The following is a 23,401-nucleotide window of genomic DNA, read 5'->3' on the forward strand; positions in this document are numbered from 1 at the left end:
ATGTATTACTGATGAAAAGTTAGAAAATCACAAAAATGATAGAAGTTCAGCAATTCAATTTTTCATATTCTGAACTAATATAAAAAGCACTCCTTACTGATGCTGAAAATACAACCGGTAAAAAATAAACTAAGGGATACTGAAGCAGTTTTGATTCTGCATCCCTAAATGCCCTGAGCACACGGAGGCTCTGATATCCATGAGGAGGCATGTTCAGAGTGAGGAGGTGGACAACTGGATGGTGAACCCAGAAGCGGTTATTAACTGCAGGTTACCTTTTATTTTTTTATGCAGGTTTCCCCCCAACAACCAACTTGATTAACGGGGGTGGGATTGGGGAAGGTTTTGTGTTTGCAGCATCAGAGATTGCAGCAGGGAGGAGACAGGAGAGAGTGGGGACAGAAATTGACAGGAGGGGGAAATTACAAGGTTGTGGGACATCAGGAGGAGTCAGATGGAAACACTTCTATTCCTCCTGGCCTACAAGCAGTGATGTAAATCCCCTTATTTGATGGATCTGGGCCATCTTGCCTCCTTTAATCTGTCAGATTTTCAAAGGCTTGAGAAACCAGGATGCAATGTGGGTTACAAAATAAAACAAGTCTGCAAAAGAGAAAGCACACAACTTCCTTAAAAGCTGTTACCAACTGACCCATCTCCTGAATGTGATTGGTCATGGAATTCCCCAATCCCGCTTCTGTCTCCATTAAAACCAGAAGCGGGCATGTTAGAGGTGGGTTGGGGGTCAGGTCTGATACTTTTTTTAAAAAAGTCACTTCTTCCCTGACCCAAATCCACCTGCTCTTGAGCTTCAAATTACTTCTGTGTCAACCATGCAGTGTGGAACTGGATTCACTGTAATGCAGCCTTAGAATTTACTGGCTCTCCCCCATGAAGTACATCAGTGAACCAGTTGAGCTTTTACAGCAGTCCAGCAGTGTTTATTTTCTATTGCTAGCTCAGAAATTACCAGGACGGGGGATTTGAATTCAATTTCAGACTTGCTTGGCCAGTAACATAGCCACTTGGACACCATATCCATCAGGACAGCCACAAGAACACACATGATGGTTCATACTTTTAACACATTGTATGGGTTTCAGAAAAAACATTTAAATGCTGCTGCTGAAATTTTTAAATAGTGAAGGCAGTTGTGGAAAGGTGCAGGGGTGGGGGCTTGGTGGTAGTTCAGCTCAATAGATCAGCTGTTGAAATTCAGTGAGATATTGATGCAGGGATAGTCACAGATGTCATGAATGCTAGCAGCTCCTAATCATCTCAAAAATCCAACCATGCAACAGACGTAAATCTGGAAAACAAGGTGTGTGCTATGTATTACACATTTCCATTTTATTATTTGTCCATTTGAGGCAGGCATTTTATGTGTGGAAAAGCAGAAAAACCTTGTTAAAGCCGGATTGCACAAAAAAATCTAGCACCAACCCACAGCCCTGCTGGCAGTCCATTGCAACACCACCCTGTTTAGTCACAAGAATTTAAGGACCATGATCTACACAACTTCTAAGAAGGAATATCCTACATATGGTCCTCAGTGATCATGCTCACCCCAGAGCATGCAACGCCATCAGTCTTACTTCTATGTTTCCACGTATTTCACCGAACATCAAGTGTTGAAACTATACATGTCCTACAGAGTAATAATCTTAGGCAATGTGAAGTACTGTTGTGTTCTCAATCAGCATGAACAGTGCAAGTGCAGGGCAAACTTTGAACCGTTCTTGATTCCAAAATCCAACTGTGTGCTGGAAACAATTGGATACAAACCAAAGCAGACATATTAAAAATCAGACAACTTCTCAATTGGAGACCATATGCTGGACCTACACTATGCTAAATATAATCTCAACGACATGAGTGGTTTAAACAAATCCAATTCTATACCAAATTTACCATGGCAAGCTCAATCAATCTCATTTTGTACACTTGGAATCATAGTTTGTTGACAGACCTCGTATTATATCACTAAATGACAAGTGGCTTAATTTGTTTCTCTAACTGGGATGAAATCTCTGCCATGAGATATAAAAACTTACATCACAAAATAAGCAGGAGACTTCAAAGGCACCAAATCATGGCTGCTTCTCATTTAGTAGCAGTTTAGTGAACAATACAAACCTGACAGGGGCTATAGCTTGAGGTGTGCCATTCCACATCAAGCATGGCCAACCAGGAGTCTCTCTCTCACTCTTACCAACTGCCATAGGCGTATTGGAGGGAGTTGCAGGTTGACAATCAACCTGCTTGGCCACATTATGAACGCATCTTCTGTAACCATCAAGTCCTGGAGTGGGACTCGAACCTGAGCTTTTGGCTTAGAGATAGGGACACTACCCACTGCACCACAAAATTTCACTGCGCCCTGGCCTACCACACCGCTGCCCCCCCCCCCCCCACCCCGCTCCCAACTAGGGAAAACAGCAAAAAAAATCCAGAGTTCCTGTTCCTGATCGATGTTCAGTGACTGCTGCTGGAAAAGTGCACACTTCTGGGCATCATATGAGAGCAGGATCTGACTCTGCTGAGATGCACTATGCAGTTGAATAGCTTGCTGAAACTCATCATCAAATTTTACAAATAAAGAATTCTGACTTAAGTGAGATACTGCTGGACCACTACAGCCTGAGGAGAGGAATTATGATATCATAATGTTATGAGGCCACCAAAATAGATTTTCTTAGAATATGATTATAATATTCCTTAATACTAGCTGATATCTCTTGTTATTGTTCATACCTACTCAGAGTCTGGAACATGTATGTGTTACACAACTGCTAAAACGGAGCAATGCTTTAACCTCATCTCTCCCTTTAAAGCTGAGCTGCTGCAATGTTGGGGGAATGTTCCAATTAGGCATGTCCTGGGATCAGTTATACAGTTATGGTACCAATACAACTGCTACTCCATTCTGATCCATCAACTCAGCAATGACAATGGAGCCAAATAAATTTGCTCCAGTGTTAATGGCTCAGAACTAGCTTAACTGCTTCAGTCCCTTGTATCCTTTTCTGGCCAACTGTTGCCATTGTCTATCCAGCATTTCTTTGGTCTCCCTCAGCTTCTTGTTCCATGTACCTCTATATCCAAGACCATGTGAGGTATTCTAGCTGTTTCCTTTCTTAAAATGTGCCCAATCCATTGTAGTTATCTTTCTTGGATCTTTTGTATAAATGTTATTTCTTATCCAAGCCATTTTATCTTCTTCTATCAGTCTTTATTCTTTGCACCCTGGATACACCTAATATTTCTTTCAACCAACTCATCTTTTGTTATTAGTATATTTTGCTTGTCCGCTAAGAAATCTAGCACCAAATTTCCTGCAATTGTACAAAGCATTTTCTCCAAAATTGATTCAGCACCATACTCCTTATATTGTTAGTATCTTCCTTCCACATTTGCTTCTTGTCTATTCATTCTCAATTATCTGACCATTCACTTTAGGCCATTTATACTTGTAAGATTCATTTAGTGCTCTTCTCTTTCAATACAATCCCTTTGTTTTGTTTATTTTGGTGTAATATTCTGTTTTATTGCTTTGGTTGTTTATCCAGTTGTTCTAATATCTCTTGGATTTTAGTTTCACTTCTGTGATTGACCTTGGCTATTAGTCCTCATTTTATCAAATAGGCTGGGTCTCTTGTCAAGCATTGCAATCTTTACTTCAACAGAATGTCATAACATAACAATTTTAGGGTGAAGCATGCAGGGGAGGATGGTCTTGGTTGGGTGGAGGGTGGGGCTGTTGAGCAACTATGGTAGGCAGAGGAAACATTGGGGGGTGGGAAAGCTGGAGTCCATCATGGAAGACTAGAACGCAGACACAGAAGTGGTGGTTGGTCAGATTCAATTGGCAGGAATGGGAGGGGATGAACACGGACTCTAGAGTAAGAAAGAGGGAAGTTAGTGTGGCACAAGAGGGAAGGGTTGCACAAAGGCTCATGATGGGGGGCAGGAGAGGCAAGGCTTGCACAAGAGGGACCAGTTGCACAGAGACTCATGATGTTGGGGAGGGATATGGTGCTATGATCAGTCCTGAAGGAGCTGTGGAGCTGAGTGACACACAGTCATAGTCCAGGGACTGAGGCTAAAAGGTTGGGGTGAGAGATTAAAGCAGTCCTGGGGCTCTGTGGACCACATAGTCAGGGTGAGAGATTAAAGGCAGTCCTGGGGCTTCGCGGGCCATGCTACAAGGCTATACAAAGCACGCAGGTTATAGTTCCGGTCCAGGGAGGGGCAAGGCCTGTGCGCTCAATGGGGATCAGACACAGCTTGGTTTGTGGGGTGTGGTCATTGTCTTAGACTCAGCCATGATGGGGGGTGTCTGGCTTGGTACTGGGCTGCAGATGGAATGGTCATGGTCAAGAGAGACATCTGCAGCCTGTAAATGGAGAAAATATAATAAAAGGGGTGTACTCAAAGCTCTCTTGGTTGGGTCACCTCTGTATATGACCATACACACTGCCTCAAGATGGAAAGAGGTGAGAACCACATGGGGCATGGGGACATCAACAGTCATGGGTTCAGTGGGAGGCTGGAATATCCACAATAATAACTATGGGATCCAGGGTTACTGGTGGAGGCTAGAGAATAACTGGAGGGTGTTCTACTTGCCCACCGTAGGGATCCAGGATGATTCGGGGGACATGAATGGTAATAGGAGAGGGTTGAAGCTCATCTCAAAGTATAAATGCAGCACCACCATCTTGAGACCCCGAAATAATGATGCAGTTTAAAATCAAAACAGGAAGATAATTCTCCATGGTAGGAGCCTGAGGCAGTGTGGGTTGGATGCAGGGGCCCTTGCAGGGGGCACCCTCATACTTTTTGGATTCCCAACTTGGAGGTGAAGTCTCACCTGATAGAACTCATGAACACTTTATTGAGAATGTAGATTTAGGACAAGTGACATATAGTGCACTTTCACACGAGACCGCGAGAACCATTTAAGGTGATCAATGTGAGCGTTTAAGGAGTGGAATGTAAAAAAGGAAAATGCAGCCAGCCATTAATAGCACACAGCTGCTGGATAGCTGCAAGATGATCACTGAAACCCTGTAAAGTCCATTGTCCAATTGGCATGTTTCATAGGTCCAATGGCATCCATTCATTCAAAAAGTGCAAGTTTGGCATCATCAGTATATCACATTAGGCATTGTGTGAGTGCCCTCAGTGAGAGTGAACATAGCATGGCTGTCCTCGAGCCTTTCCAAACTCAGTGGGATTGAGATGTGCAGTTGCTGGGGTGGCTTCTTAGGCACCTAGATCTGAGGTAGTGCCTCAACTATAAGGCTAGAACAGGGAAAGGGAAGTAGCACAGACGCATCACTAGGGCATGGCAGTGGCTTTCTGCATGAATGTGGGAGATCTACTATAGCTGGGCATTTCTCATTAATCAGTTGGATCACTCTATACACAGGAAGAAGGAGGATTGCAGAATGGAGGCTGTGCTCATTGCTACATTCTTGATGGCAGTTCTCTGACTGAGGAGGAGAAGGGCCCAGCACCGCCTGGCTCAGCCTCGAGAGGAGGCCCAGCGTCAGGCTTCCCTAGAGTGCAGGGTGAAATTGATTGCACACATCACTTTAAGAGCTCCCTGTCAGCAGCTCCTGATCTTCATTAACAGGAAAGTGTTTCACTCCCTCAACATTCAGCTGGTGTGTGATCATCAGAGGCACATCATGCATATTTGTGGCAGGTACCCTGGGGGTTCCCATGAGTCCTACATTCTGGATCACTCCCAGGTGCCACAGATATTCAATGGGCTGCAGAGCTTACAGGGTTAGCTGCTGGGTGATAAAGGGTACCCGCAGAAAAGATGACATCCTCAAAGTGCCTCAGAGGAAAGATACTGTGCAGTGCACTGTGAAACAAAATCCATTACAGAGCAGACCATTGGCATCCTAAAGATGCGCTTCTGATGTTTGGACCACTTAGGTAGGGCTCTGCAGTATTCTCCACAGAGGGTGTCCCACATCATCGTGGTGTGTTGCGCCCTGCACACACTGGCGCTTCAAAGGGGTGATCACTTGCCAGAGGGAGACATGGAGGAGCTGGAGAACTCCTCGAACAATTGTAAGGGCAGGAAGCTGAAGAGGCCAATGAGAGTCACCTTCCACATGATGTTGCCCTTGGAGCAGCATAACGTGGAAGGCATGCCGGTGACACACTGATAGCCACAAGGTTCCAGCAGGAGTAAATTCAGGCAATGGGAACCGAACGCATATCTCCTGTCCTTTAGTGCCATACCAGTACTCGGAAAGGCCTTTACAAGCAGTGACATCAAGACCAAGGTCTGCATACGGCCTTGGACCTGCAACCCTTGTGTATCACCAAGCCTTACTCTTTGGAAAGGTCAGCAGCCAAAGCTTCATGTAGCCATTCTGGGAAGTGGAAGGCAGCTCTCCAGCACAAACCCTGCCTCCACTGAACTTGATGCAGCCATGGCCATCTAAATAAGACACTTCTTGCAGTAAAAGAAGTGAACACATGGTTGGAGATACCATCATGGCTGCAGGTCTCATGCTTTGGCACAAACAAATATGACAGCCCATTGTCAATGAGACACCATTATTGGGAACCCTCCAAGACACGTGAGTACACATAACTTCATGGTGTCCTGTGAGGAATGAAAGTTCCATACTCAAAGAGCAGACACTTTTAGGAAAGAGCTGGACACATCTCCCTGACATTATAAAAAGGACAGGTAACTAACATAACCCTGCTAAACATCATATGAATCTGAGGCAGACAAAGGCAGTCATTCATGGAGTAGGAGCTTGGGTCATTCTCGCAATAAGAGGCATATGAATGATGCGTTCAAATGATGAGACCATTGTCATGAGCAGCTAATGTATTTACAAAGATTAATTATATATACAGTGAGTAAACACTTATGCCCCTATAGTGAGACCAACATTTCTTAATTTTTCTAACCCTACTGTAAAGAACGTATCTTTTTATTTCTGTTGGACTGCGGACTAAAATTACAATGGCAGCAGTTTGAAAGACATGTCTGCTGGAACTTTGTGAGGGATATATACAATGGGGAGAATTTTTAACTCATTGGGCGGGCATGTGCCGGACCTGACCAAACGTAAATGATGCGGGATGACGCCAGGCAAGCGTCCCAATATCATCGCGCACTCACATGATATTTCAGTCGGCAGGCGCACACTGGAGTTGTAAACGTGCCTGCTGACAATTACAAGGCCTATTAAAGCCATTAAAAAAGTAATTGAAAGAAATTTTTCGCTGCCTGTCCAATCTTATAGTTGCCGGGCAGGCGAAAAGGCCAAAAGGCCTTTGCATATTTTAGGAAACCTCATCCATGGGCGGAATGAGGTTTGCAACAGCAAATAAAAATAAAATAATATTTTTAAAATTTCATTTATAACCTGTCCCTGCTCATGTGACAGAGTCCACCTTTGTGGGTGGGGGGAGGAGGGCGAGTGCAAACTTCACGCAGGTGCACACTGGAAAAGCTCCCTGAGGCAGCTCTGTGTTCATCTGTGATGAACATTTTTCAGAATAAAAAAAGATTTTTGTATAACATTTCAGATAACATTCCTCCTCCAGTCTGGAATTTTTCCCTTTTCTTGTGGGAAACCTTGGTCTGCATGAAGACAAAGGGATGGATTGTGATGAGAAGAGATGGAGAAGTTGGGAAGCATGCATGCCTGCTGTGTGTGCTGAGCCCTCTCCAGTAAAGGCTGAAGATGCTGCTTGTGCAGTGTGCAGTGCAATGAGATGCTGGTGAATACACTTTCAATGCTGAAATCGTCCCACTAATATTGTGTGAGATCCCCGAGCTTTGTGATGTTTTGAGTGCATAATGCCATGATCAGAGTGTGAGTTTGGAATGAGCTGAAGGTTGATTTACCCTGGTGGTGGGGATAAGATCATTCATGGTCTTCTTGCATTGGATGGCATTTCTCTGGCGGTTGCCTGCGGAGCTGACCTCCTCCACGACCACCTCCCAGGCCAGCAAGGTAAAGTTGGTGGAACACCTGGATCCATCCCTTGAAAAAAGAACCCCCCCACCCCCACCCCCACCCCCACCCTGGTACTGGTGGACACCTCTGATTAAAGCCTTCAGGGAGCCAGGGCTAAACCTTGGCGTGCTCTTTTTGTTCCAATGGGCCATCTCCGGAACTTCCGACCACACAGCTGGGTTGGAGAGAGTAAAGTGTGTGTTTGGATGGCATTTAAGTATGGCGTCAGGAGCTTCGACCCCATAACATAACAGCGGTTGGACGAATTAGTGCCCGTCCTGCCAAGTGATTCAGCCAGCAGCTCGTCCATGCATAATTAATGAGGTTTCAAGTGAAAGGTCGAGTGTGAGGACACGAATTGCCGATCAGCACGAAATTCACCATAATCCCATCCGCCGCTGCACTTAATCTCCAGAGCGGAAAATTCCGCCCTACGTTTTAAAATAAATAAAACTGGAACTTAAGATGGCTCCTCAGAGCTACCGGACAGTTTTTGTGGATTAAGCTATTTTATCTCTCATGAGGACAAAGAGGGCAAAGATATCCCTTCTAATACAAAAACAGAATTACCTGGAAAAACTCAGCAGGTCTGGCAGCATCGGCGGAGAAGAAAAGAGTTGACGTTTCGAGTCCTCATGACCCTTCGACAGAACTGATCATGAGGACTCGAAACGTCAACTCTTTTCTTCTCCGCCGATGCTGCCAGACCTGCTGAGTTTTTCCAGGTAATTCTGTTTTTGTTTTGGATTTCCAGCATCCGCAGTTTTTTTGTTTTTATATCCCTTCTGATATTGACTCATTGTGGTTTTGGCCCGGAAATAAACAAAACTCCATCAGCGTCTTCATTGTAATAATGTAAATTTGCCTTGTCAAACCTAAAGGCTTTGCCCACCGAAAGAAAACCACATGTGGAAAGAAACTTCAGACTGTTAACTAAATTACCACAATCCCTTAATTAGGACCACGGCTTGACACTGATGTGAGGCCATATGATACAACACCCATCTTGGCTCCCTGCTAAAGATATAGTAGAAAATTCAAACCGCTTTTTAGAGACACCTTCAGAGATGGAGGCAAATTGCATCAGAGTGAAAGAGAGAGAGACAGAGAGGGTCCGGTGGCAAAACAAGCAACAGTTAAGCAGAAAAGCAACTACCGACAATATCCTGAAAGAGAAACTAAGCCTCTTTCTCTCTTCTAACCTGTTCCATCTTTAAGCCGGCCTGTGGAAATTACCTCCAGGCAGACCAACTCTAGGAATCAGCAAAACTACTGAGAAATCTCAAAACAAAAACAGAATTACCTGGAAAAACTCAGCAGGTCTGGCAGCATCGGCGGAGAAGAAAAGAGTTGACGTTTCAAGGCCTCATGGCCCTTCAGCAGAACGGGTCAATCTCTGAAATCTATGTATTTTCAAAACCTTCACTTAGCTAAAGTAACAACTTGACTACAAAATATCAGGTCTGCACCGAAATGGACACGAGTTAAATTCCACTTTTATAATTACTGTTTTACTTTCAACTCCATCTAGTTTTTGTGTGTAATAGTGCAGATGAGTTGTGCGAGTGAGACGTCACATTTTCATTAACTTCCAGTGCAAGTGTGTGAGAAATGAACGAACATTGTTAATTTTTTAAAATACAAAAGCTTGCTGCTGAGTTATTTAAATTGACTCAATCGCTCCAAGGATAATAAAATACATACATCCACATACAAATCTATGATCATGACAAGAAATATATGAAGCTGCTAGATTCAACAGGTACCCCACTCTATCTCCCACAGTAACAGACTTTTTATGATTTGTCTTTGGGTTCTGCCTTGAGCAAACAGAAAGATTGCACCTTGAAAGAATCTAATCCCCCTTCACTATACAAATACTGAAGTAGAATGAATTTCTTTTGACACATGCCTTTCTTTTTTTATTATTCTTTCATGAGATATGGGTGTCAATGGCAAGGCCAGCATTTGTTGCCCATTGCTAATTGCCCTTGAGAAAGTGGTGGTGACCCACCTCCATGAATGGCTGCAATCCATGTGGTATAGGTACACTCACAGTGCTGTTAGGAAGGAAGTTTCAGAATTTTGATCCAGCGACAGTAAAGAAATAGTGATATTGTTCCAAGTTAATTTGGTGTGTGGCTTGAAGGGAAGCTTGCAGATGGTGCTGTTCCATGCATCTGCTGCCCTTGTACTTCTAAGTGGTAGAGATCATGGGTTTGGAAGGTGCTGTTGAAGGAGTCTTGCTGAGTTCCTGCAATGCATCTTGTATATATTACATACTGCTGCCACCATGCATTGGTGGTGGAGGGAGTGAATGTTTATGCTGGTGGATGGGGTGCCCATCAAGCAGGCTACTTTGTCTGGGAATATGTCAAGCTTCTTGAGTGTTAGTGGTGCTGCTCATCCAGGCAAGTAGAGAGCATTTCATCATCCTGTTGACTTGTGCCTTGTAGATAGCGGACAGACTTTGGAGAATCAGGAAATAAGTCACCTGCCCCAGAATGCCTAGCCTCTGACCTACCCTTGTAGCCACAGTATTTATTTGGCAAGTCCAGTTCAGTTTCTGGTCAATGGTAACCCCCAGGATGTTGATAGTGGGGGATTGCTACTGAATGTTAAAGGGAGATGGTTAGATTTTCTCTTGTTGGAGATGGTCATTGCCTTACACTTGTGTGGCACATGCCACAGATTTACAAGTTTACAAAGGCAGACAACTTTTGATTATCTATTACAATAATGAATTCTGAATTAAAGCCTACAGAATCTTTACCTTGCCTTTCTAGTCAGGTTGTTGTATTTTTGTAGCACTAGCTGTCTATTTAATGCTTTAGCCTCCTCCCTGAATGCCATCAGACTCAGCTTGGTAGGGAATCCCTCCCCTTTGCAGTGCCCAGCAGCCAGTATCACTAGCACTCCACCTCTCCAAGGGGGCACACAGGCAATTTCTGAGATCTTTTCTTAAGTTCTTCTTGCAACATCTCAGTGTAAAAGGGGATGTGCAGACACCAGAGATTTCTTCCAGCACATTTTATGAAGTTTTTTATTTATTTATCTGTTCATGAGATGCGGGCTTTGCTGGCTGGGGCAGCATTTATTGCCCATCCCTAATTGACCTTGTTCAGAAGGCAATTAAAAATCAACCACATTGCTGTAGGTCTGGAGTCACATGTAGGCCAGACCAGGTAAGGACAGCAGATTTTCTTTCCTAAAGGACATTAACGAACCAGATGGGTTTTTACAACAATCGACAATGGTTTCATGGTCATCATCAGACTTTTAATTCTGGATTTTTATTGAATTCAAATTTCACCATTTGCCATGGTGGGATACGAACCCGGTTCCCCAGAGCATTACCCTGGGTCACTGAAATACCAGTACTTTAACTGAAATTAACTTTTTGAAGTTATTTCACTCAATTTCATAAGTTGTGGCTCATTTACAGCCCTGTGTAATGCTTCTCTTTGTGTGCCCTGTGGTTAGCCTTCAGTGGAAACTATTGGCAACACAGTGAACAATGACACTGATACATGAATGATCCTACTATCATATAGTCAAAGCCAGTAAATGATGTTGTGAGTATAGCACGAGATAAATGAAGAGCATAAATATCAAACTAATGGGCCACACTGTCAATCAAGCAATTCCAATATCTTACCTGTAAATTTTCCATGCCTTTGCTCATTATATCACAGGAAGATACACTGCCAAGTAACATTATACCCTGTAACACAAATTGTGTTATAATAGAAGCTCCCTCATGGAGAGGTTATATTGAAGAAGAGACCAGAACAACAGTTAGCCAGGCAGCAGCATTCTGGAATTGTTGGAGAGAGGCTACAATGAGGCAGGCTTGAGCCCAAGTGGGATGAAGATTGTGGGCAGGTTTAAAGAAATAAACAGTTGAAGGAGCAGTGAAAGATCCAGGTTGAGTCTATAACAATGGATCAAAGACACAGACAGCTCATAGCCACAATGAGATAAGGTTTCAATGGGACTGCGGTGGGAACCAGGGTAGACCTAGCTGAGATGACGGATGCAATAGAACCAGGCTTAAGAAATAGGGGCAGTGAAGCCAACAGGCAATAGCAGACCAGTGACCAGGATGACGGCAGAAAGGAGACAGGGATTTGGTCTAAACAAATGGCTGCAAAGATTGGGAGAGGTGCCGGGCAAAACCATTTCAGAAAGGCTGAAAACCACAAGTGGATGGGGAAGAAAGGAATAGAGTGAGATGAAAGTTCAGCTATGTCTTTTGAATAGGTCAATCCACTCTTACAAAGTAAGGCCATGAGCTGAGGGGCTAGGAAACAGGAGTCCACATGTGCTCGAAATGTATGGAGTCTTCAGGCAAAATATCTGAGCAAAGGAACAGGGCAGCAAAACATGGACCAGGCAGCATGGTGGCTGAAGCAGGTCTGCCAAAATCAGGGGACTGGAAGAGCTAAATGAAGCAGGAAAGAGATGTAGAATATCTCTTGAACATCTATTCCATGTTACTGAAGTGGAGCAATTCTAAAAGGCCCACAGATATTGGTCCAGGTCTTGCTTGACCAGGGCATCTCATGGCTTGCTGCTAGTTAGACTTGTTCATGCATGCTTTGGTTTTTAAAAAATGTGCCCACAAAGTTGCCTAAGTGGAAGCTGATAACAGTGTTGCAAAGGCAAGAGAGCATCAGAGACCTGGGTGAACAATGGGAAACAATGTTTCTTCTAATTAATAGGATTAAAGGATTGAGAAATAAAGAGAGGAAAGACTGAAAAAACGGGTGAATTAAATGTCAAATCAGGTATAGAAAGAAAAGTAAAGAGGGGGAAGAAATTGAAGAATTAAGAAGGGATTTTGGGTACACAACTGGTCATTTGCCAGGAGTTCCAATAGGTTATGCAAGTATATGCAGCCATCACCTTTGAGATGCAGCAAACCTCAGATGCCCTGTGCCTATTTCATAGAGGCACTTACCTGGCATTCTTGAACTAAATCTTTGAGTGAGATCCAGATCCAGCTGCAAATTAGAGCCACATATTTGTTTTTGGGAAGCTCAGCTAAGAAAGTGTAGCTGTTATGGATCTAGCTTTATGAAACACAAATGTGCATATGGGCATTACATCTAGGGTGTTTTTAATATGATACAAATATGATCTTGTGGTGCTCCTCATGATGAGTTGGAGGATACACTCTCTCTTTCACTTGACTGGTATTTTTACATCACAGAGATTGGACAGCATTCATGAGGGTGAACAAAACAAAAACAGAATTACCTGGAAAAACTCAGCAGATCTGGCAGCATCGGCGGAGAAGAAAAGAGTTGACGTTTCAAGTCCTTATGACCCTTCGACTTGAAATGTCAACTCTTTTCTTCTCCGCCGATGCTGCCAGACCTGCTGAGTTTTTCCAGGTAATTCTGTTTTTGTTTTGGATTTCCAGCATCCGCAGTTTTTTTGTTTTTATTCATGAGGGTGATCCTTTTTTATTGCATCTTTTTTCTTGCAAATGCAGGTTAGGGGAAGGATCCAATCAGGTTCCCAAGTCAATTTTGATGGATTGCCTGCCTGCAGAGGGACTAGGCCAGGGAATTAGATTAGTGCAAAACCAATAAAATGAAAATTAGGCAGATTCCACAATGGCTGAGTAATCTGCTCTGCCAGATTACCAGTCAGGCAATAACGGCGACAAGTAACCATGAGTTCTGAATTTTTGTAGCTAGTCTTTTATGTGGTACTTCATCAAACACATTGAAGTAAATTTACATTTGTAACCTCCACCACATTTCCTTTATCTACACATTCAGCGATTTCCTCATGAAATGCACATAAATTAATAGAATTTGGCTCTTCTTTAGAATGGCCATGACTAGTCAGCATTCACCTAGGTTTTTCTATGCATTCATTAATCTTACCCACAGCAGAGGTAAGACTATATGGCTCAGAATTTTCTTTGCAGTTCCTCGATCAAGCGTGAATCATTTGCCATTCTTCAGCTCTATAATTCCCCTTTTCAAAAATTTTTGGTTTAATTTCCCATTATTTCCTCTCCAACATCTTTTTATATTTTGGGACGCTAGTCAGTTTGTCCTGACTTATTTTAGAATCCATTAACTTCTTATTATTTTCTCTGTTTTTATCTTCTTCCGACACTCATCCAGTATCACTTAGACCTTCCTTTATAAAATAAGGTATAAAACTTATTAAATATCTCCAGCATTACCTCATTCTCAACATGACCCCCCCCCCCCACCCACACACACGCACACACATATCCTGTTGCTTTTCACATACTTATGAAAGAAACTGTAATTTCCATGTATATTCATTTCCAAACCTCAAATTGTAGTCTTTCTGAAATTATTTTGGTTTCTACACATTTGATACTCTCCTTCTGTATTATTCAAACTACATTTAGGCCAGATAATCTAATCTTCCATCTGACCTCTCTGTTTATTCATGGAATCCAAACATTTGCAATACCCCTTCGATACAACTTAGAACGTAACTGTATCTTACTTAACTCCTAATTAAACAGCTTCTATTGCTGGTGCACTATTTGATCTGCAATGTTGTCCAGCATCCTGGAGTTCTGAAATGCAAGGAGGCAGGAAAATAAGACCGTTGAAAAGGAACGTATGAGCAAAGGATGTATGCAGGCCAGGAACTAGCAAAAGACATCCAAAATGAGGTGCCATATGTACTGCCCCTTTAAAAGCAGAGCACTTCTCTTTGTCTCTTAGTTGATGACACTGGGACAATCGTTTTTTCTATTGGTTACTTTAGAAAAGTCATAAACTATGGCTGCCAATCCCCGACATCGGCTCTTAAGTGGTTGAAAAGCGTTTCCCTTTTAAATCTTATTAAATTCACTGCACTGTGGATGATTTTCAATTTATGCATACTCATTAGTAGGCATCTGAATAAATGTCACTGAGTTTGCAACTTTCTAAATATTAACTTTGGCTTCCCTACTGATTGCAACCGACTGTCTTTTCAACCCCCACCCCTCAAGTGTTTTCGCAACATAATTGATTTGCATTCTGTTCGAGTACGAATTGTGCAGGTGACTTGTATGACTGGTACTGATTAGTTGGCTGGTGGTAACTGCTAACTCTAGATGTTCCATTTATATAGCAAGGATAACGTCGACAGTCCTTTATTATCTCCAACATCAGTCGTATAGCTGCAGACTGTCAGAGATAACTAATTGCCACGTAGGTTAATGATGTACAACGCAGCTTCAGCTAGCGGTATGCTAAACAGGCGGCGAGAGAAGAGAAGCAAATACATCAGCAGTCCTTGGTAAAAGTGTGCTTTGGGTAAGGCTGACTATTCAATAACTAGTTTGCTGGTTTGGTATTTCCTGGATCCCACGTTGATTGGATGTAAGAAGAGCTCAAAAACAAACACGAAGAATTCATCACTAAAACTATTTCAAATAACAGTGGAGACGGGGAGGGGGCGGTGAAATGTGTGGAATAAATCATCATTGCAATATTAGCTTATCTTGTTAGCATATCGTCGCAGGAGATGAACAGTGCATATCTTTATAACTGTACCACACATGGTAACTCTTCAGGAAAAACACCGCATGCAACATGGCAAACCATAGAAAATGTTGCCACCTTCAGTATTCTCACCATAATCGTAGTCGGGACCATTTTTGGCAACCTCTTGATAATTATTTCAATCGCTTACTTCACCAAACTGCAGACTTCAACCAACGCCTTTATACTGTCACTGGCTGTTGCAGATTTCCTGGTTGGCATCATTGTGTTGCCCATTAGCATGACCAAGGTGGTGTTTGGATGGCACTTTGGGAAGACTTTTTGTAAACTCCACACAATCATGGATGTGATGCTTTCCACGTCATCCATCATGAACCTCAGCTGCATTGCCTTCGATCGATTCTATGCCGTGTGCTACCCTTTGAAGTATCGATTCAGGGTGTCTCAGAAGAGAGTGACAGTCCTCCTTCTGATCTGCTGGATTCTGCCTGCTTTGGTGTCATTTGTGCCCTTGTTGCTGGATGTCCATTTGAAGGGATTAGAAGCCATTCTTTCACAGCTTGATCCATATGGGTGTGTGTTTATTGTCAATATTCCTTATGCTGTCTCTGCCTCCCTAATCTCCTTCTACCTTCCCATGCTAATAATGCTAGTGGCATATGGAAAAATTTTCCAAGTAGCCAGGATCCAAGCCAGGCAGATATATAGCATTGAGCATGGTTTCCAGGGAAGAAGCACAGTGATGACAGGTCAAAGTTCTTCTATGAAGAAAGAAAGGAAAGCAGCTAAAACTCTTGGCATCATCATTGGGTGTTTCCTTCTCTGTTGGTTGCCATTCTTCATTACCAATATAACTAACCCTTTGCTTGGATACCCAGTGCACCATATTATTCTTGAAGTTTTTTTGTGGCTGGGTTATGTTAATTCAGCTCTTAATCCTATTTTATATGCTTCCTTCAATAAATCTTTCCGGCGAGCTTTCTGTATGATAATTGGCTGTAAGATATTGAGGAGTAATTGCCAAAATAACAATTTGTCAGGCACCACCAGGTGGAATACACAACTTGTTATACTTACACATTAAATCACATGGACTTTCCATTAACTGAATGAGCAAAATGAGCAGGAAGTGACATGAGTGTTGCATATAGCTGTTTAATATGTTTTGACTGCAAGAAAGAGCTCTTTAACTTATTGAATAATTTGTTCTAAAATGTAAACATGGGGAATTGGCCTTTGTCTTGTCGGGGAAGAGTTGTATAACATTATGGGAAATTTTTTGTGGTCTTATCAGTGTTGTGGTATGTGATTTTAAAGAGATCAAAGCAGCCAAAAATATATGCTACAAAATGTTTGGTGATTTATTGTATAAATGTAGGTAAGTTGGAGGTAAAGTAATTGTAACTCTGAATTCCTTGTTGCTGTTTTGTTATATAACTTGGATCTATTTGTGAAATGGCTTTGATAAATGTTTTGATCTCATTTTTCCATGTCTTCTTAAAGCTTTACTTCTATTCAGAATAACTGTTCTTTGTCTCTCTTGACTGAATTTTTTTTAATGTACCATGTATGTCTTTTAAAGTGCAGTTACCTACCTCACCATAGAAATGACAGCATCACAAAGGAGACTGCTCTTAACCTGACTCCAGAATGTAGCGATGGGAAAATCCTTAAAGGATATTAACCTACTGTTTGGCTTTGAAATTATATAGAATACACATTCATTCTGGTGTCAAGATGGTCTTTTTAAGGAAAATGCTTAGCCCATCTACTTAAATCCTATCACTTTGCTGAGTGTTTGATGTCTCCATTAGCTTGGTGTCAATTTTTGTCTACTTATGCTCCTGTGAAGCACTTTAAGATGTTTTGCTAATTAAAAGCACTTCATAAATACAACTCGTTGGCTGCTGATTCCATTATAAATTTACCTTAGAGTCTTATTTTCAATGTTTGAAGAAAGTAATCATTCCAATCTATGCTATGAGCCATCTGTATTTGCAACACAGGAGAAGACCATTTGGCCTAAATCGTCAGTACTAACTCTTTGCTGAAGAGTCCAAAGCCAAATTAATCTCTTTCCAGAGCCTTGTATCCTCCTCTGCTTCAAACAATTATCAAACTGTCTCTAATTAAATATTTCCTATAACAAGCTTTCTCAAGGCTTTCCATGAAAACTCTTTTCCTAATTTATTCTTTTTGTGACGGTCCTAAATTGATCACCTGTTCTCACAGACAACTGGAGGAATTATTCATTATCTGCTCACTCCTCTATCAAAAAACATCATTTTAACTACCTCTTAATTAATCGCACCCCCACCCCCCCCTCTTCTTGATGTGATCTGTTCCAGTAGAAATATTTACAATGTTGAAACTCATTATGTGCTACTATGGTTTCACATCTCTGTCTTCATTCTGGTGAATCTGCACTTTAGGCCCTTTCTACAACGGTTGTTCAAAATTTCACACAGTATTCTACCTGTGACCTAACCTATGTTTTGTACAATTTGCTTGGTTGCTTCTTTTACTCCCATACGCTCTATTCTGACTTAAAATGCTCAAATTGTTTGGGTTTTTTTTCCCTGGAGTTTTCTAGTTGCACTGAGAATTTCATAGAATAATGTATTTGAGCCCTTAAATTTATTAATTTGCCCATGTCCTTTTCCATTGGCTGTATATTCCTATTTCTCATGATTCTTTCCAAAATGCATTAACTCACATTTATCCACATTAAATTACATCTTTTATCTATTTATCCATTCTGCTAATATGAAATATTTCAAGTTCTCTCTGCTGTTTGCCAAATCCTTTCTTTTGGAGCGTCAAAAATGTTGAGATTGTACTTTTTATGTCCAAATTATTTAATGTAAAATAAGAATAAAAGTAGATCCAGCATATTGACCTCTGCTGTACATCATTTCCAATACTTCTTTAGTGCAAGCATTGCCCACTTGTCCTAGTTGTTTGGTTCTGACTCATCAACCAATTTTTTAGTGCTGTTACATTTCCTCTAATACTATTTTTCTCTAACCAGCTTTTTTGAGACACCTCCTGAAAATCCTATGTACAACATCTATTGCAATCCTTTTATTTATCCAGAGATACCTCTTCAAAAAAAACTCTAATGAATTTGACAAATCTGACTGGCCTTTAACAAATGAGCTGACAGCCCTTCATTTAACCTTCTACATGAATGAATATTCACTCATTTTATCTAAAATTTGCTGTCTGCAAGCAGATCCCTACATCTGAGAGCATGTGTTTGCAAAGATATCTATCCTGGTAGGCTGAATTAAATTTGAATCCATTGACTATACGAATAGTGCAGCCATGAACAATATAATCATCAGAGAGCTATATGGCTCCCTCATGTATGTGCCTTTTTAACTTTTCATTAAACTTCTTATTGTCCAGGTATTGGAGCTGTGTTCTTTCCACAGGTTTAGAAACGGAGTAAATAACTTGCTTTGAAGAACAAATGGTGAAAAGAAATTGCTTCTTACTTCGGCTTGCTGTTAAACATCACTCGGGCTGTCAGGCACCTGCAACTCGGCCCAGGTGCTTTGGTAGAGAGGCCTATGAGAGTGGGATTGATGGTGATGTTGGTAAATTGGTTTTATAGTAGGTTTCTAACTTAATGTTCAAGTATCACAGAAGCAAGAGAAATAATGCAATAACTCTCTAACTTGCAGCATAAGCACAGCTATCTCATGATTTTAGGAACCAATGTCAGAACATTTTTGGAAGGCATGCAGTACCTATGCTTCTTTTATTTGCTCTTTGCTTTTTCTGTTTACTTGTGGCCTGATAATTATAATCAACTGAACTGTTCAAACTACCATTAGGTATGGCTTGGGTGAAATGTTTTGTAGAATGATTATATGTCAATTAATTGTGGTCTGATGCAGGTGGAGTGGTGGCACAACACAATAACTATTATCAGCCTGTTAACCTCAACTAAAGCATAGGGTTGGGGAAGACTAAGAAGGGAAAGAATCAGGGTGACCAATGGACAATGCAAATACTAATTGCCTGGTTGGCCACCAAAACAAGATCCTAATTTAATTTTACATTCTGCATTTCCCTCCTGGTGTTTGACAAGGTGTTTACCAAAACTTACCTTTTGTTCATGACATCTTTGTCAATCTCTCCTTTGCCCCCACCTATCGCTGGCCTTCTACCCAGCTTCACCTGCTCCACCTCCATTAAACAGTTTAAATTTAATCACATTTCTACTTCACTTTAGCTCTGAAGAAGGGTTATATGGACTTGAAACGTTAACTCTGTTTCTCTCTCCACAGATGCTGCCAGACCTGCTGAGTTTTTTTTCCAGCATTTTCTGTTTTTGTTTCATGATTTCCAGCATCTGCAATATTTTGCTTTTATCTTAGTTTGATTGGACTTTGAGTAAGATTGTTTCATTAATTATGCCCTCTCCAGAGACTTTGAGAGATCAGGTATGGTATTGATTTCTTTTTGGTGCCAGGGGACCTGGGAGAAAGGTGGTAGGTGTGAGGACAGGTGGAAGGATGATCTTAGAAGGAAATATCACAAGCTAGGAAGAATCATTTCAAGATACAGAGGCCCAGGGAATTATCAAACCAATTATTAATCCATTGTCAATAAGTCCTTGCTTCTCATGCTATGTGTAATATGGTAAGCATCCGTCCACCTTGGGAGACAATGGACTAGCGTTCCTGATTGAATGTCATCTGTTGTGGTTGTAGAGGCTAACTCAAGAGTGGCAATCCTTCTCACAGCTGGGAATATTAATCTGTTGTTAATAAGTCCCTGTTTCTTAAGTGATTTGTAACATAAGTAATAAAAAATAATGTGATATGGCAAAGATAATAAAAGGACACCATAAATCCATAATACAGTGAGCATATTAAAATTTAATTATTTGGTGTATTTGCATTTAACAGTATTGATTTTTTTCCCCCTCAAACTTGTATTGACATGTTAGCATGTCAACAGAGACAAATGTTGCTGAGACTGTAAAATGAGTTTTTATCTATTCTCATTTAAGTTCCTGTTAACATTTATGAATTGTGCAACTTTGGAAATCCTAGCTGTTGGCTGTTAATTTTTATGCTGCATTGTTGTAAAGATTCTTTGCAAAGATTTTATTTGGTGCATGAAGTGATGTTCTGTACCAGCTAATTACATTTTTATAGCGATGAATCATACATCAGAACTGTTCAAAAAATGTCCACTTTTTAACTTTATTTCAGTACTACAAATAACTGTTAATGAGGCATTACATGAGAACATTTTTCTACTCTTTCTTCCTTCACTTCCTTTGCATCATGCAGGGTTTGATCCCTGGCAGAACTGAAATTGTACAAGCACTAGTTGAGCTCCGTTACCTTTTTTAAACAGCTATTGGTTTATTTTGAGACAACAAGTGTTAGCCTGTTGTCTTGTTTGATTGAAGAAGGTAGCACATATAAGCCTGATCCTGTCTTTGTCCCATGCTTATGCTTATGCACATTCCCAATGGGAATTGCTGGATAGCAATCTGAAGAGTGAATCCTGGAATTTTTCCCTCTTCAGTGCAGGAGCACTGAGGCCAATTATCTCAGTACCACATCCAACCTGCTATCTCAGCACAAACAGAACATAGAATTACGAACTGATCAGTATGGCTTGGCTGTTCACTGTTAAATTTGTTGAACTGTTGTGGGAAGAGATTCATTTGATATGCCCCAAAATAGAGGTTAGCACTTATTTTTTTCAATCATTGTGATTTTTGCATTCCTTTGTATTTGAGAATGCTGGGCTGTGAATAGCAACACCTTTATTCATGGTGTCACTGCAGTAGATTTTCATTGTCATTGCGGAGAGCATTCTCTCATTCAAGGAAGACCTCTGCTTTCAGACTGTCACCAATAAATAGTTTTGAAACATTGAATCTAATGACAATGGGCAGCTGAGTGATGCTGGGAAATCCACAGCTGTCTCCCTTTTCATAATATTTATGATTATGGAGCCATTTGGTTGAATAGTTCTGTGTTTCACACATGATGCTTTAAGTCACAGCTAGATTTATAAGGCAATATTTATTTTGTGGGGACATAAGCTAATAAAAACCAAAACAGATCTTTGAACTCAAACAAGGAAACATTTTAAAATATATTCATCAGAATAGCAAATGTTTAATACTGGAATGAGTGATTAGTTTATTTAGTGGGTTTGAACCATTATCTGTTGAATGATTGACTATTCACATTGTCACTTGCTTAAGAACAAGAATGGTACAGGAATCATTGATGTGCCAAGCGTCATTTTACAGACAGGTGTGATGTGGATGTATATCCACTACTATACTCCCTACATGGACTCCAAAATGAAATCTGTTTTCTTTTCAAAAGAGAGACTTGCATTTACATAGTGCCTTTTCATGACCACAGGACATTACGTTCACATCCAGTGAAGTACTTTTTGAAGTGTAGTCGCTGTTGTCATGTTGGAAACACGGCAACCCTAATTTGCACACAATATTGACCAGATAATTGTTTTTTCTGATGTTGATTAAGAGAGAAATATTGTGGATAGCTCCCATACTCTTCCTTGAAATAGTGCCACGGGATCTTTTACAACCATCTGAAAGGGCAAAAGTAACCTTGGTTTCATGTCTTATCCAAAAAAGAGCACCCCTGACAGTGCAACATTTCCTCAGTACTGCACTGATTGTGAGAAGAAAATTCGAGTCCAGGAGCATTACTTGAAACCATAACCTTCTGACACAGAAGTGTTGTCAACTGAGCCAGAGCTGACACTCAACTGTTTTCAAGAGAAGTGATTTTTCCATGAGAAATTTCAGTGGACATTTGGTGTCAGGTTAGAAAAGTGTAGCTATGAGGAGAGATTTGATAGGTTGGGGTTATTTTCCTTAGAACAAAGAAGGCTGAGAGGTGACTTGATTGCGGTGTACAAAATTGAGGGGAATAGATGAGTGGACAAGATAAAATTGTTTCCCTTGGTGGAGAATTCTAGAACCAGGGGACATAGATTCAGGATAAGTGGCAGAAAGTGTAGGGGGGACATGAGGAAGAACTTTTTTATGCAGAGGATAGTGGGTGTTTGGAATTCGCTGCCCAAGTTGGTGGTAGAGGCAGAAACTCTCAACTCTTTTTTAAAAAAGTACCTAGATCTGCACCTTAAGAGCTGTAAGCTGCAGGGCTATGGGCCGGGTGGTGGAAGGTGGGATTAGAAAGGGCACCTGGGTGTCCTTGGGCTGACAAGATGGGCTGAATGACCTCCTTCTGTAGTGTAACTTTTCTATGGTTTCTATGTCATCCTGAATGAGGTCATGTGTTGGTATACAGCATTAGCTGCAGGTCAGTGGCTGACTGGGGAATGGTGCACAATGCAGTCAAGAGGGAGTACATAAATTATACAAGATTGAGTGATAAATTTAGCTAATTAGTTTTTATTTTAAATGTTGAGATAAGGTCTAGGTACAAAATTGAGTGTGAACAATTTTTAACCAAGGGCAGAAGCAAATTCTTTTGGAGAACAGCAAAATATTGTGGATACTGAAAAGCTGAAATAAATACAAAAAGTGCTGAAATTCTCAGCAAGTCAAGGAGCATCTGTGGAGAAAAACAAAATTAATGTTTTAGGCTTAAATGTTAGCTCCGTTTTGTTCCACAGATGCTGTCTGATCTATGTATTTCCAGCATTTTTTGTTTTTAATTCTTTTGGAGAATTGTACTTCTGTGAAATAAACTTTGTGTGAATAGTTGAAGTTTTGAATAATTGAATATTTGGAATTCTCTACTTCCAGGAGCTGTGGATGCTCAGTTGTTGACTATGTTTAAGGCTGAGGTCAAGAGACTTTCAAACTCTAGGAGAATCGAGAGATATGGGGATCAGGCAGGAAAGTGTAGTTAA

The 23,401-nt window shown here is 41.1% G+C and overlaps 1 protein-coding gene across 1 annotated transcript; it reads left to right on the plus strand.

Moving 5' to 3' along the window:
- Positions 1 to 12,457: 12,457 nt before the first annotated feature.
- On the plus strand, positions 12,458 to 20,128 carry LOC121281453 (trace amine-associated receptor 1-like). Its single transcript, XM_041194399.1, has 3 exons — positions 12,458 to 12,490; positions 15,624 to 16,555; positions 20,086 to 20,128. Exons 1-3 carry the CDS (start codon positions 12,458 to 12,460, stop codon positions 20,126 to 20,128), a joined length of 1,008 nt encoding a protein of 335 aa, XP_041050333.1.
- The last annotated feature ends 3,273 nt before the right edge of the window (positions 20,129 to 23,401 follow it).

Source organism: Carcharodon carcharias, chromosome 8 (genome assembly GCF_017639515.1).
Source record: "Carcharodon carcharias isolate sCarCar2 chromosome 8, sCarCar2.pri, whole genome shotgun sequence".
Taxonomy (NCBI): domain Eukaryota; kingdom Metazoa; phylum Chordata; class Chondrichthyes; order Lamniformes; family Lamnidae; genus Carcharodon; species Carcharodon carcharias.

Coding starts and splice junctions, on each gene's coding strand:
- LOC121281453 (XM_041194399.1), top strand. CDS start 12,458: ATGAAGCAGGAAAGAGATGTAGAATATCTCTTG. Junction 12,491..15,623: donor GAGATGTAGAATATCTCTTG/AACATCTATTCC, acceptor AATGTTGCCACC/TTCAGTATTCTCACCATAAT. Junction 16,556..20,085: donor AATTTGTCAGGCACCACCAG/GTGGAATACACA, acceptor CAAGATACAGAG/GCCCAGGGAATTATCAAACC.